General features: G+C 33.0%; 1 protein-coding gene across 3 annotated transcripts in view; it reads right to left on the bottom strand.

Annotated features, from left to right (window-relative positions):
- PARVG (parvin gamma) overlaps window positions 1-12,633 on the bottom strand; it is a 65,027-nt gene that overhangs the window by 17,944 nt on the left and 34,450 nt on the right. For 2 of the 3 annotated variants that reach the window (XM_069763349.1, XM_069763347.1), the window contains 3 exons: window positions 11,652-11,671; window positions 10,309-10,370; window positions 9,230-9,298 (listed from right to left, as the gene is read on the bottom strand). In XM_069763349.1, coding sequence (XP_069619450.1) covers window positions 9,230-9,298; window positions 10,309-10,370; window positions 11,652-11,671 — 151 coding nt within the window. The remainder of the gene's footprint in view (window positions 1-9,229; window positions 9,299-10,308; window positions 10,371-11,651; window positions 11,672-12,633) is intronic. The other variant, XM_069763348.1, reaches the window with a different exon arrangement.

Genomic DNA, 12,633 nt, shown 5'->3' on the forward strand with positions numbered 1-12,633 from the left:
CTTGTACATAGGGGCAGTATTATAGTAGTTATATTCTTGTACATAGGAGCAGTATTATAGTAGTTATATTCTTGTACATAGGAGCAGTATTATAGTAGTTATATTCTTGTACATAGGAGCAGTATTATAGTAGTTATATTCTTGTACATAGGAGCAGTATTATAGTAGTTATATTCTTGTACATAGGAGCAGTATTATAGTAGTTATATTCTTGTACATAGGAGCAGTATTATAGTAGTTATACTCTTGTACATAGGGGCAGTATTATAGTAGTTATACTCTTGTACATAGGGGCAGTATTATAGTAGTTATATTCTTGTACATAGGAGCAGTATTATAGTAGTTATATTCTTGTACATAGGGGCAGTATTATAGTAGTTATATTCTTGTACATAGGGGCAGTATTATAGTAGTTATATTCTTGTACATAGGAGCAGTATTATAGTAGTTATATTCTTGTACATAGGAGCAGTATTATAGTAGTTATATTCTTGTACATAGGAGCAGTATTATAGTAGTTATATTCTTGTACATAGGAGCAGTATTATAGTAGTTATATTCTTGTACATAGGGGCAGTATTATAGTAGTTATATTCTTGTACATAGGGGCAGTATTATAGTAGTTATATTCTTGTACATAGGAGCAGTATTATAGTAGCTATATTCTTGTACATAGGAGCAGTATTATAGTAGTTATATTCTTGTACATAGGGACAGTATTATAGTAGTTATATTCTTGTACATACGGGGCAGTATAATAGTAGTTATATTCTTGTACATACGGGGCAGTATAATAGTAGTTATATTCTTGTACATAGGGGCAGTATTATAGTAGTTATATTCTTGTACATAGGGGCAGTATAATAGTAGTTATATTCTTGCACATACGGGGCAGTATAATAGTAGTTATATTCTTGTACATAGGGGCAGTATTATAGTAGTTATATTCTTGTACATACGGGGCAGTATAATAGTAGTTATATTCTTGTACATACGGGCAGTATAATAGTAGTTATATTCTTGTACATAGGGGCAGTATTATAGTAGTTATATTCTTGTACATAGGGGGCAGTATTATAGTAGTTATATTCTTGTACATAGGGGCAGTAATATAGTAGTTATATTCTTGTACATAGGAGCAGTATTATAGTAGTTATATCCTTGTACATAGGAGCAGTAATATAGTAGTTATATTCTTGTACATAGGAGCAGTATTATAGTAGTTATATTCTTGTACATAGGGGCAGTATTATAGTAGATATATTCTTGTACATAGGAGCAGTATTATAGTAGTTATATTCTTGTACATAGGGGCAGTATTATAGTAGTTATATTCTTGTACATAGGGGCAGTATTATAGTAGTTATATTCTTGTACATAGGAGCAGTATTATAGTAGCTATATTCTTGTACATAGGGGGCAGTATAATAGTAGTTATATTCTTGGACATAGGGGCAGTATTATAGTAGTTATATTCTTGTACATAGGGGGCAGTATTATAGTAGTTATATTCTTGTACATAGGGGGCAGTATTATAGTAGTTATATTCTTGTACATAGGGGGCAGTATTATAGTAGTTATATTCTTGTACATAGGGGCAGTATTATAGTAGATATATTCTTGTACATAGGAGCAGTATTATAGTAGTTATATTCTTGTACATAGGGGCAGTATTATAGTAGTTATATTCTTGTACATAGGGGGCAGTATTATAGTAGTTATATTCTTGTACATAGGGGGCAGTATTATAGTAGTTATATTCTTGTACATAGGGGGCAGTATTATAGTAGTTATATTCTTGTACATACGGGGCAGTATTATAGTAGTTATATTCTTGTACATAGGGAGCAGTATTATAGTAGTTATATTCTTGTACATAGGGACAAGTATTATAGTAGTTATATTCCTGTACATAGGAGCAGTATTATAGTAGTTATATCCTTGTACATAGGAGCAGTATTATAGTAGTTATATTCTTGTACATAGGGGCAGTATTATAGTAGTTATATTCTCGTACATAGGGGCAGTATTATAGTAGTTATATTCTTGTACATAGGGGCAGTATTATAGTAGTTATATTCTTGTAAATAGGAGCAGTATTATAGTAGTTATATTCTTGTACATAGGAGCAGTATTATAGTAGTTATATTCTTGTACATAGGAGGCAGTATTATAGTAGTTATATTCTTGTACATAGGGGGCAGTATTATAGTAGTTATATTCTTGTACATAGGGGCAGTATTATAGTAGTTATATTCTTGTACATAGGGGCAGTATTATAGTAGTTATATTCTTGTACATAGGAGCAGTATTATAGTAGTTATATTCTTGTACATAGGAGCAGTATTATAGTAGTTATATTCTTGTACATAGGGGGCAGTATTATAGTAGTTATATTCTTGTACATAGGGGGCAGTATTATAGTAGTTATATTCTTGTATATAGGGAGCAGTATTATAGTAGTTATATTCCTGTACATAGGGGCAGTATTATAGTAGTTATATTCTTGTACATACGGGGCAGTATTATAGTAGTTATATTCTTGTACATAGGGGCAGTATTATAGAAGTTATATTCTTGTACATAGGAGCAGTATTATAGTAGTTATATTCTTGTACATACGGGGCAGTATTATAGTAGTTATATTCTTGTATATAGGGAGCAGTATTATAGTAGTTATATTCCTGTACATAGGGGCAGTATTATAGTAGTTATATTCTTGTATATAGGGGCAGTATTATAGTAGTTATATTCTTGTATATAGGGGCAGTATTATAGTAGTTATATTCTTGTACATAGGGACAGTATTATAGTAGTTATATTCTTGTACATAGGGGCAGTATAATAGTAGTTATATTCTTGTACATACAGGGCAGTATTATAGTAGTTATATTCTTGTACATAGGGCAGTATTATAGTAGTTATATTCTTGTATATAGGGGCAGTATTATAGTAGTTATATTCCTGTACATAGGGTGCAGTATTATAGTAGTTATATTCCTGTACATAGGGTGCAGTATTATAGTAGTTATATTCTTGTATATAGGGGCAGTATTATAGTAGTTATATTCTTGTATATAGGGTGCAGTATTATAGTAGTTATATTCTTGTACATAGGAGCAGTGTTATAGTAGTTATATTCTTGTACATAGGAGCAGTGTTATAGTAGTTATATTCTTGTACATACGGGGCAGTATAATAGTAGTTATATTCTTGTACATAGGGGCAGTATTATAGTAGTGATATTCTTGTACATAGGAGCAGTATTATAGTAGTTATATTCTTGTACATAGGGGCAGTATTATAGTAGTTATATTCTTGTACATAGGGGCAGTAATATAGTAGTTATATTTTTGTACATAGTAGCAGTATTATAGTAGTTATATTCTTGTACATAGGAGCAGTATTATAGTAGTTATATTCTTGTACATACGGGGCAGTATTATAGTAGTTATATTCTTGTACATACGGGGCAGTATCATAGTAGTTATATTCTTGTACATAGGGGCAGTATTATAGTAGTTATATTCTTGTACATAGGGGCAGTAATATAGTAGTTATATTCTTGTACATAGGGGCAGTATTATAGTAGTTATATTCTTGTACATAGGGGCAGTATTATAGTAGTTATATTCTTGTACATAGGGGCAGTAATATAGTAGTTATATTCTTGTACATAGGGAGCAGTATTATAGTAGTTATATTCTTGTACATAGGGGCAGTATTATAGTAGTTATATTCTTGTACATAGGGGCAGTATTATAGTAGTTATATTCTTGTACATAGAGGGCAGTATTATAGTAGTGATATTCTTGTACATAGGAGCAGTATTATAGTAGTTATATTCTTGTACATAGGGGCAGTATTATAGTAGTTATAGTCTTGTACATAGGGGCAGTAATATAGTAGTTATAGTCTTGTACATAGGGGCAGTATTATAGTAGTTATATTCTTGTATATAGGGGCAGTATTATAGTAGTTATATTCTTGTACATAGGGACAGTATTATAGTAGTTATATTCTTGTACATACGGGGCAGTATAATAGTAGTTATATTCTTGTACATACGGGGCAGTATAATAGTAGTTATATTCTTGTACATACGGGGCAGTATTATAGTAGTTATATTCTTGTACATAGGGCAGTATTATAGTAGTTATATTCTTGTATATAGGGGCAGTATTATAGTAGTTATATTCCTGTACATAGGGTGCAGTATTATAGTAGTTATATTCCTGTACATAGGGTGCAGGATTATAGTAGTTATATTCTTGTACATAGTAGCAGTGTTATAGTAGTTATATTCTTGTACATACGGGGCAGTATAATAGTAGTTATATTCTTGTGCATAGGGGCAGTATTATAGTAGTGATATTCTTGTACATAGGAGCAGTATTATAGTAGTTATATTCTTGTACATAGGGGCAGTATTATAGTAGTTATATTCTTGTACATAGGGGCAGTAATATAGTAGTTATATTTTTGTACATAGTAGCAGTATTATAGTAGTTATATTCTTGTACATAGGAGCAGTATTATAGTAGTTATATTCTTGTACATAGGGGGCAGTATCATATTAGTTATATTCTTGTACATAGGGGCAGTATTATAGTAGTTATATTCTTGTACATAGGGGCAGTAATATAGTAGTTATATTCTTGTACATAGGGGCAGTATTATAGTAGTTATATTCTTGTACATAGGGGCAGTATTATAGTAGTTATATTCTTGTACATAGGGGCAGTAATATAGTAGTTATATTCTTGTACATAGGGAGCAGTATTATAGTAGTTATATTCTTGTACATAGGGGCAGTATTATAGTAGTTATATTCTTGTACATAGGGGCAGTATTATAGTAGTTATATTCTTGTACATAGAGGGCAGTATTATAGTAGTGATATTCTTGTACATAGGAGCAGTATTATAGTAGTTATATTCTTGTACATAGGGGCAGTATTATAGTAGTTATAGTCTTGTACATAGGGGCAGTAATATAGTAGTTATAGTCTTGTACATAGGGGCAGTATTATAGTAGTTATATTCTTGTACATAGGGGCAGTATTATAGTAGTTATATTCTTGTACATAGGGGCAGTATTATAGTAGTTATATTCTTGTACATAGGGGCAGTAATATAGTAGGTATATTCTTGTACATAGGGGCAGTATTATAGTAGTTATATTCTTGTACATAGGAGCAGTATTATAGTAGTTATATTCTTGTACATAGGGGCAGTATTATAGTAGTTATATTCTTGTACATAGGGGCAGTATTATAGTAGTTATATTCTTGTACATAGGGGCAGTAATATAGTAGTTATATTCTTGTACATAGGAGCAGTATTATAGTAGTTATATTCTTGTACATAGGAGCAGTATTATAGTAGTTATATTCTTGTACATAGGAGCAGTATTATAGTAGTTATATTCTTGTACATAGGAGCAGTATTATAGTAGTTATATTCTTGTACATAGGGGCAGTATTATAGTAGTTATATTCTTGTACATAGGAGCAGTATTATAGTAGTTATATTCTTGTACATAGGAGCAGTATTATAGTAGTTATATTCTTGTACATAGGAGCAGTATTATAGTAGTTATATTCTTGTACATAGGAGCAGTATTATAGTAGTTATATTCTTGTACATAGGAGCAGTATTATAGTAGTTATATTCTTGTACATAGGAGCAGTATTATAGTAGTTATACTCTTGTACATAGGGGCAGTATTATAGTAGTTATACTCTTGTACATAGGGGCAGTATTATAGTAGTTATATTCTTGTACATAGGAGCAGTATTATAGTAGTTATATTCTTGTACATAGGGGCAGTATTATAGTAGTTATATTCTTGTACATAGGGGCAGTATTATAGTAGTTATATTCTTGTACATAGGAGCAGTATTATAGTAGTTATATTCTTGTACATAGGAGCAGTATTATAGTAGTTATATTCTTGTACATAGGAGCAGTATTATAGTAGTTATATTCTTGTACATAGGAGCAGTATTATAGTAGTTATATTCTTGTACATAGGGGCAGTATTATAGTAGTTATATTCTTGTACATAGGGGCAGTATTATAGTAGTTATATTCTTGTACATAGGAGCAGTATTATAGTAGCTATATTCTTGTACATAGGAGCAGTATTATAGTAGTTATATTCTTGTACATAGGGACAGTATTATAGTAGTTATATTCTTGTACATACGGGGCAGTATAATAGTAGTTATATTCTTGTACATACGGGGCAGTATAATAGTAGTTATATTCTTGTACATAGGGGCAGTATTATAGTAGTTATATTCTTGTACATAGGGGCAGTATAATAGTAGTTATATTCTTGTACATACGGGGCAGTATAATAGTAGTTATATTCTTGTACATAGGGGCAGTATTATAGTAGTTATATTCTTGTACATACGGGGCAGTATAATAGTAGTTATATTCTTGTACATACGGGCAGTATAATAGTAGTTATATTCTTGTACATAGGGGCAGTATTATAGTAGTTATATTCTTGTACATAGGGGGCAGTATTATAGTAGTTATATTCTTGTACATAGGGGCAGTAATATAGTAGTTATATTCTTGTACATAGGAGCAGTATTATAGTAGTTATATCCTTGTACATAGGAGCAGTAATATAGTAGTTATATTCTTGTACATAGGAGCAGTATTATAGTAGTTATATTCTTGTACATAGGGGCAGTATTATAGTAGATATATTCTTGTACATAGGAGCAGTATTATAGTAGTTATATTCTTGTACATAGGGGCAGTATTATAGTAGTTATATTCTTGTACATAGGGGCAGTATTATAGTAGTTATATTCTTGTACATAGGAGCAGTATTATAGTAGCTATATTCTTGTACATAGGGGGCAGTATAATAGTAGTTATATTCTTGGACATAGGGGCAGTATTATAGTAGTTATATTCTTGTACATAGGGGGCAGTATTATAGTAGTTATATTCTTGTACATAGGGGGCAGTATTATAGTAGTTATATTCTTGTACATAGGGGGCAGTATTATAGTAGTTATATTCTTGTACATAGGGGCAGTATTATAGTAGATATATTCTTGTACATAGGAGCAGTATTATAGTAGTTATATTCTTGTACATAGGGGCAGTATTATAGTAGTTATATTCTTGTACATAGGGGGCAGTATTATAGTAGTTATATTCTTGTACATAGGGGGCAGTATTATAGTAGTTATATTCTTGTACATAGGGGGCAGTATTATAGTAGTTATATTCTTGTACATACGGGGCAGTATTATAGTAGTTATATTCTTGTACATAGGGGGCAGTATTATAGTAGTTATATTCTTGTACATACGGGGCAGTATTATAGTAGTTATATTCTTGTACATAGGGAGCAGTATTATAGTAGTTATATTCTTGTACATAGGGACAAGTATTATAGTAGTTATATTCCTGTACATAGGAGCAGTATTATAGTAGTTATATCCTTGTACATAGGAGCAGTATTATAGTAGTTATATTCTTGTACATAGGGGCAGTATTATAGTAGTTATATTCTCGTACATAGGGGCAGTATTATAGTAGTTATATTCTTGTACATAGGGGCAGTATTATAGTAGTTATATTCTTGTAAATAGGAGCAGTATTATAGTAGTTATATTCTTGTACATAGGAGCAGTATTATAGTAGTTATATTCTTGTACATAGGAGGCAGTATTATAGTAGTTATATTCTTGTACATAGGGGGCAGTATTATAGTAGTTATATTCTTGTACATAGGGGCAGTATTATAGTAGTTATATTCTTGTACATAGGGGCAGTATTATAGTAGTTATATTCTTGTACATAGGAGCAGTATTATAGTAGTTATATTCTTGTACATAGGAGCAGTATTATAGTAGTTATATTCTTGTACATAGGGGGCAGTATTATAGTAGTTATATTCTTGTACATAGGGGGCAGTATTATAGTAGTTATATTCTTGTACATAGGGGCAGTATTATAGTAGTTATATTCTTGTATATAGGAGCAGTATTATAGTAGTTATATTCTTATACATAGGAGCAGTATTATAGTAGTTATATTCTTATACATAGGGGGCAGTATTATAGTAGTTATATTCTTGTAAATAGGAGCAGTATTATAGTAGTTATATTCTTGTACATAGGAGCAGTATTATAGTAGTTATATTCTTGTACATAGGAGCAGTATTATAGTAGTTATATTCTTATACATAGGAGCAGTATTATAGTAGTTATATTCTTGTACATAGGAGCAGTATTATAGTAGTTATATTCTTGTACATAGGAGCAGTATTATAGTAGTTATATTCTTGTACATAGGGGGCAGTATTATAGTAGTTATATTCTTGTAAATAGGAGCAGTATTATAGTAGTTATATTCTTGTACATAGGAGCAGTATTATAGTAGTTATATTCTTGTACATAGGAGCAGTATTATAGTAGTTATATTCTTGTACATAGGAGCAGTATTATAGTAGTTATATTCTTGTACATAGAGGCAGTATTATAGTAGTTATATTCTTGTACATAGGGGGCAGTATTATAGTACTTTTATAGTTACAATTTATTCTTTATTTCAGGCATCATGATGGTAACTTTACTATACTACATATGTTTGTCAGCCCAATTATAAAATACAGAACTTCTCCACATTATAGAACACGATAAACCACACTCACTTTCCCCATGTGCTGTTTTTTTATATTCAGTATAGGTTGATCAATGAATTTCAAACATTTCCTGAAAGGTCCTTCAGGAAATCTTGCATAATTGATGAGTTTCTCACTTCTCTGAATTAATTTGTAATTTACTGAGATCTCATCTACAAGGGACTTGGCCTCACTTTGAGTTGAAATTGTTGGCAATTTTAATGCATTACATATAATAAATAAATATTTATGGAGACATAAAACGCCTTGATGCCAGCGCAAACTTTTTTTTGTAAAAGATGCCTATTTATATTTAATGTAAAATATTTCCTGGACTGAAAAGATTGAATAGAACAAAACACTATTGAGTTTGTACAAGGTTCTTTAAAAAACTCTGCTAGGAACAGCGCCACTCTTAAGCAAATTTGCAAAAAAAAAAAAACCTGCTCTGCGTGGGCAGAACTAGGGCGGGGCTTAAACTATCCACTGGTCCAAATTTTTGGAGGGATGTGTTATGTTTCTGCTGTGAGTTTTATAAAAACGGATGTACCTGCAGGTGCATATTTACCTGGTTATCAAGATCTGTCACCGTAAGACTCAAATTAATCAACTGCTTATTCACGAAATTCAGCATTGCCTGAAAGCGAAGGAAATCACATTGATGTAATGCTTACAATATATAGAGCCTGCATATTCTGCAACCGAAATGCCCCAACATGGAGTCTTATCAGACTTTCCTCTAAATTTGCCATTTTAAGGGGAACCAGTCACTTGATATAAATATATATATATATATATATACATATATATATATATATATTTTTTTTTTTAATTTTTTTTTTTTTGTGCTTTTTTTTTACCTGGTGTAATTTCCTTTGTTCTCCTGAATCCGGCGATGTCTTTCTTTTTTTCCTGCGCCTCTTCGTTCCTGAGATATGGCCTCCTCTTCCCTGTATATAAATCTTGACTGTTTTCCAAGTGGGTGTTGCCCTCCAAAATAAACCCAAAGAAGAGTTGATGATCACACCCACTTGGCTAAAGAGACTTGGTCTATATATAGATTATATACAAACAAGAAGGGGCCATATCTCAGGAACAGAGAGGAGCAGGAATAAAAGAAAAACATTGCAGGATTCAAGAAAACAGCGGCATTTACAACAGGTAAAAAAAAAACATTACGTGGTCTTCTATAAGGGGGTATAAAACACATTCTGACAAATAAAAGTGATGTTTCAGGACCTGATTTGAAATACATATGTTTACTATAGTTAGAGCGCCACTTTTCTTAAACAGAGCACCAATATCCATAAATCTAAATCATAAAATTCCGGCTGCATGCTGCCACCACTAGAGGGAGCTAAGGAGCTTGATGTATACTTATACCGCAAGTTCCTAAGCTCCCCCTAGTGGTGACTGAAAAGAGAAGTTTTTCATGTATCTCTATGGTTATGCATTGGATTTGTAGCTTTGCATAAGAAAAATGGATCTGGAATCCTGTAAGGATGTCGTAAGAAATTAATCAGGACTTATTTTTATTTATTAAAGAAAAATGTATATTCACTTTAAATCCTGAAATGCATGATTGCTATAATTTTAACTTGCAGTTCCAATTCCCCAGTGTAGAGGAGTAGTATGAAACAATTCTACCTGTTTGACATCATTTACTTTTTCTGGGTTGAGTTCAAAAAGTTGATCGAATCCGTCCTTCTCTAGAAAAGACGGAAAAAAATGTCTATAAATTCAGTATAACAATGGTAAAATGTATTGCCATGGATTGAAATTACAGGCCCAGTGGCTAGAGCAACAATTTCAGCAAAAGATGATTGTCCCAGAACATAAAAGTGTGAGGTTTATCCACGCTCCACCCACAAATGGGTGGAACTTATGAGTTTATGGATCTACTTAATCGATTTCTGTTTACCATGATCAGAGGTGAAGTCTACTGCCTAATTATAATTTCTGTTCAAAGCTTCACTTTAAAGGTGACCTGTCAACAAATCTAAAGTGTCCAGAATTTGTTCTTGCTTTATTCCCTATGTTCCCCTGAGTATTCCATTTTTTGTTTTTTATAAATCCGACATACGGTTCCAGAGATATGGACCTTTTTATGCAGTGCTGATTTTTATGGGTGTGGCTCACATGATCCTCGGGGGCGTGTGCTTAGGATGATCTGCATAATTAGATAATGAGCCACTCCCTCTTTTTTCAAGTCCCTAAAAATTATAACTAAGTAAAAATGGCCATATCTCCGGAACCGTATGACGGATTTATAAAAAACAAAAAGGGGAATACTCAGGGGAGCTTCGAGAATAACATAAAAACACAAACTGCTTACTTTTGACCTGGTGACATGTGTTCTTTAAGCTTAAAGGGGTTGTTTCACAAAAATAAACTGTTTAAAGTGAAGCAAGTTGATTTTCATGGCCTCAGCTTTTCTTATCAACATGGATCGATTATCATTGACGGAGGGAGCTTATTCTAAGTACTGGTTTTCCCTACAGTGGCCTCTACAGGATAAATGTTGCATTATATGACTACCATTCACATGTCATGCACATAAAGGCATGCCTGGAGCATGGAGCTCTCTCCATTTTTAAATTTTTTTTATACAGTTCCCCTTTAAATGTCACAAGCCGCCAATAATACAAGTTCTATTTTTTTTCAAAATGACTCTTCTTATCTGTACCTGTTCTCTAAGTCCTTGTCATTGCTCAAAAAAGCAGAGAGACATGGCAGCGTGACAGCTTAAATATGTTCTCCGCCACTTCTCACATCTGTGCCAATTATTGTCTATTCCACTCCGTACCCAAACCGCATTCTTTTTTTTTTTAGCATTCTACAATCGTTGCCAAGGCAACCACGGTCCGGTCAGTCGTCTCACAACGAGACGCCGCTCTTTCCTGCAGGGTCAACGCATTATAGTTCTACCCAATCCTAGAGCTTGTAAGGAGAAGTAGCGGGGGCCATGAATTAAACATAATATCACTTACTGGGAGTCGCGTCTTCGTCTCTGAAATGAGCCGTGCGAAAGCGTTCAAATGCAAAACGCGATTTAATGAGAAGAAGAACAAACAGGTGGAAAAGATCAGTCAACAGGTGAAAAGCTGAAAACATCCTGCACATACAGGTATCAGAAAACAACGACGTAAGGCACCGCCGATACAGGGAGACTGAATATTCTACAAGGGCAAGCGCACTGTCGAAAAACTTTGGACCCAATTCATAATTTGTAAAAAAAAAAATTTTTTTATATATATATTCATTTAATTTTTTGGGGCACCAAATTCTTCCAAATTTGCGCCCCTCGTGATTCCCAATTTTCGGCACAAAATCCAAAATGCTATATATATATATATATACAGTTAGGGCCAGAAATATTTGGACAGTGACACAATTTTCGCGAGTTGGGCTCTGCATGCCACCACATTGGATTTGAAATGAAACCTCTACAACAGAATTCAAGTGCAGATTGTAACGTTTAATTTGAAGGGTTGAACAAAAATATCTGACAGAAAATGTAGGAATTGTACACATTTCTTTACAAACACTCCACATTTTAGGAGGTCAAAAGTAATTGGACAAATAAACATAACCCAAACAAAATATTTTTATTTTCAATGTTTTGTTGCAAATCCTTTGGAGGCAATCACTGCCTTAAGTCTGGAACCCATGGACATCACCAAACGCTGGGTTTCCTCCTTCTTAATGCTTTGCCAGGCCTTTACAGCCGCAGCCTTCAGGTCTTGCTTGTTTGTGGGTCTTTCCGTCTTAAGTCTGGATTTGAGCAAGTGAAATGCATGCTCAATTGGGTTTAGATCTGGAGATTGACTTGGCCATGGCAGAATGTTCCACTTTTTGGCACTCATGAACTCCTGGGTAGCTTTGGCTGTATGCTTGGGGTCATTGTCCATCTGTACTATGAAGCGCCGTCCAATCAACTTTGCAGCATTTGGCTGAATCTGGGCTGAAAGT

This window comes from Ranitomeya imitator, chromosome 4 (assembly GCF_032444005.1).
Source record: "Ranitomeya imitator isolate aRanImi1 chromosome 4, aRanImi1.pri, whole genome shotgun sequence".
NCBI lineage: Eukaryota > Metazoa > Chordata > Amphibia > Anura > Dendrobatidae > Ranitomeya > Ranitomeya imitator.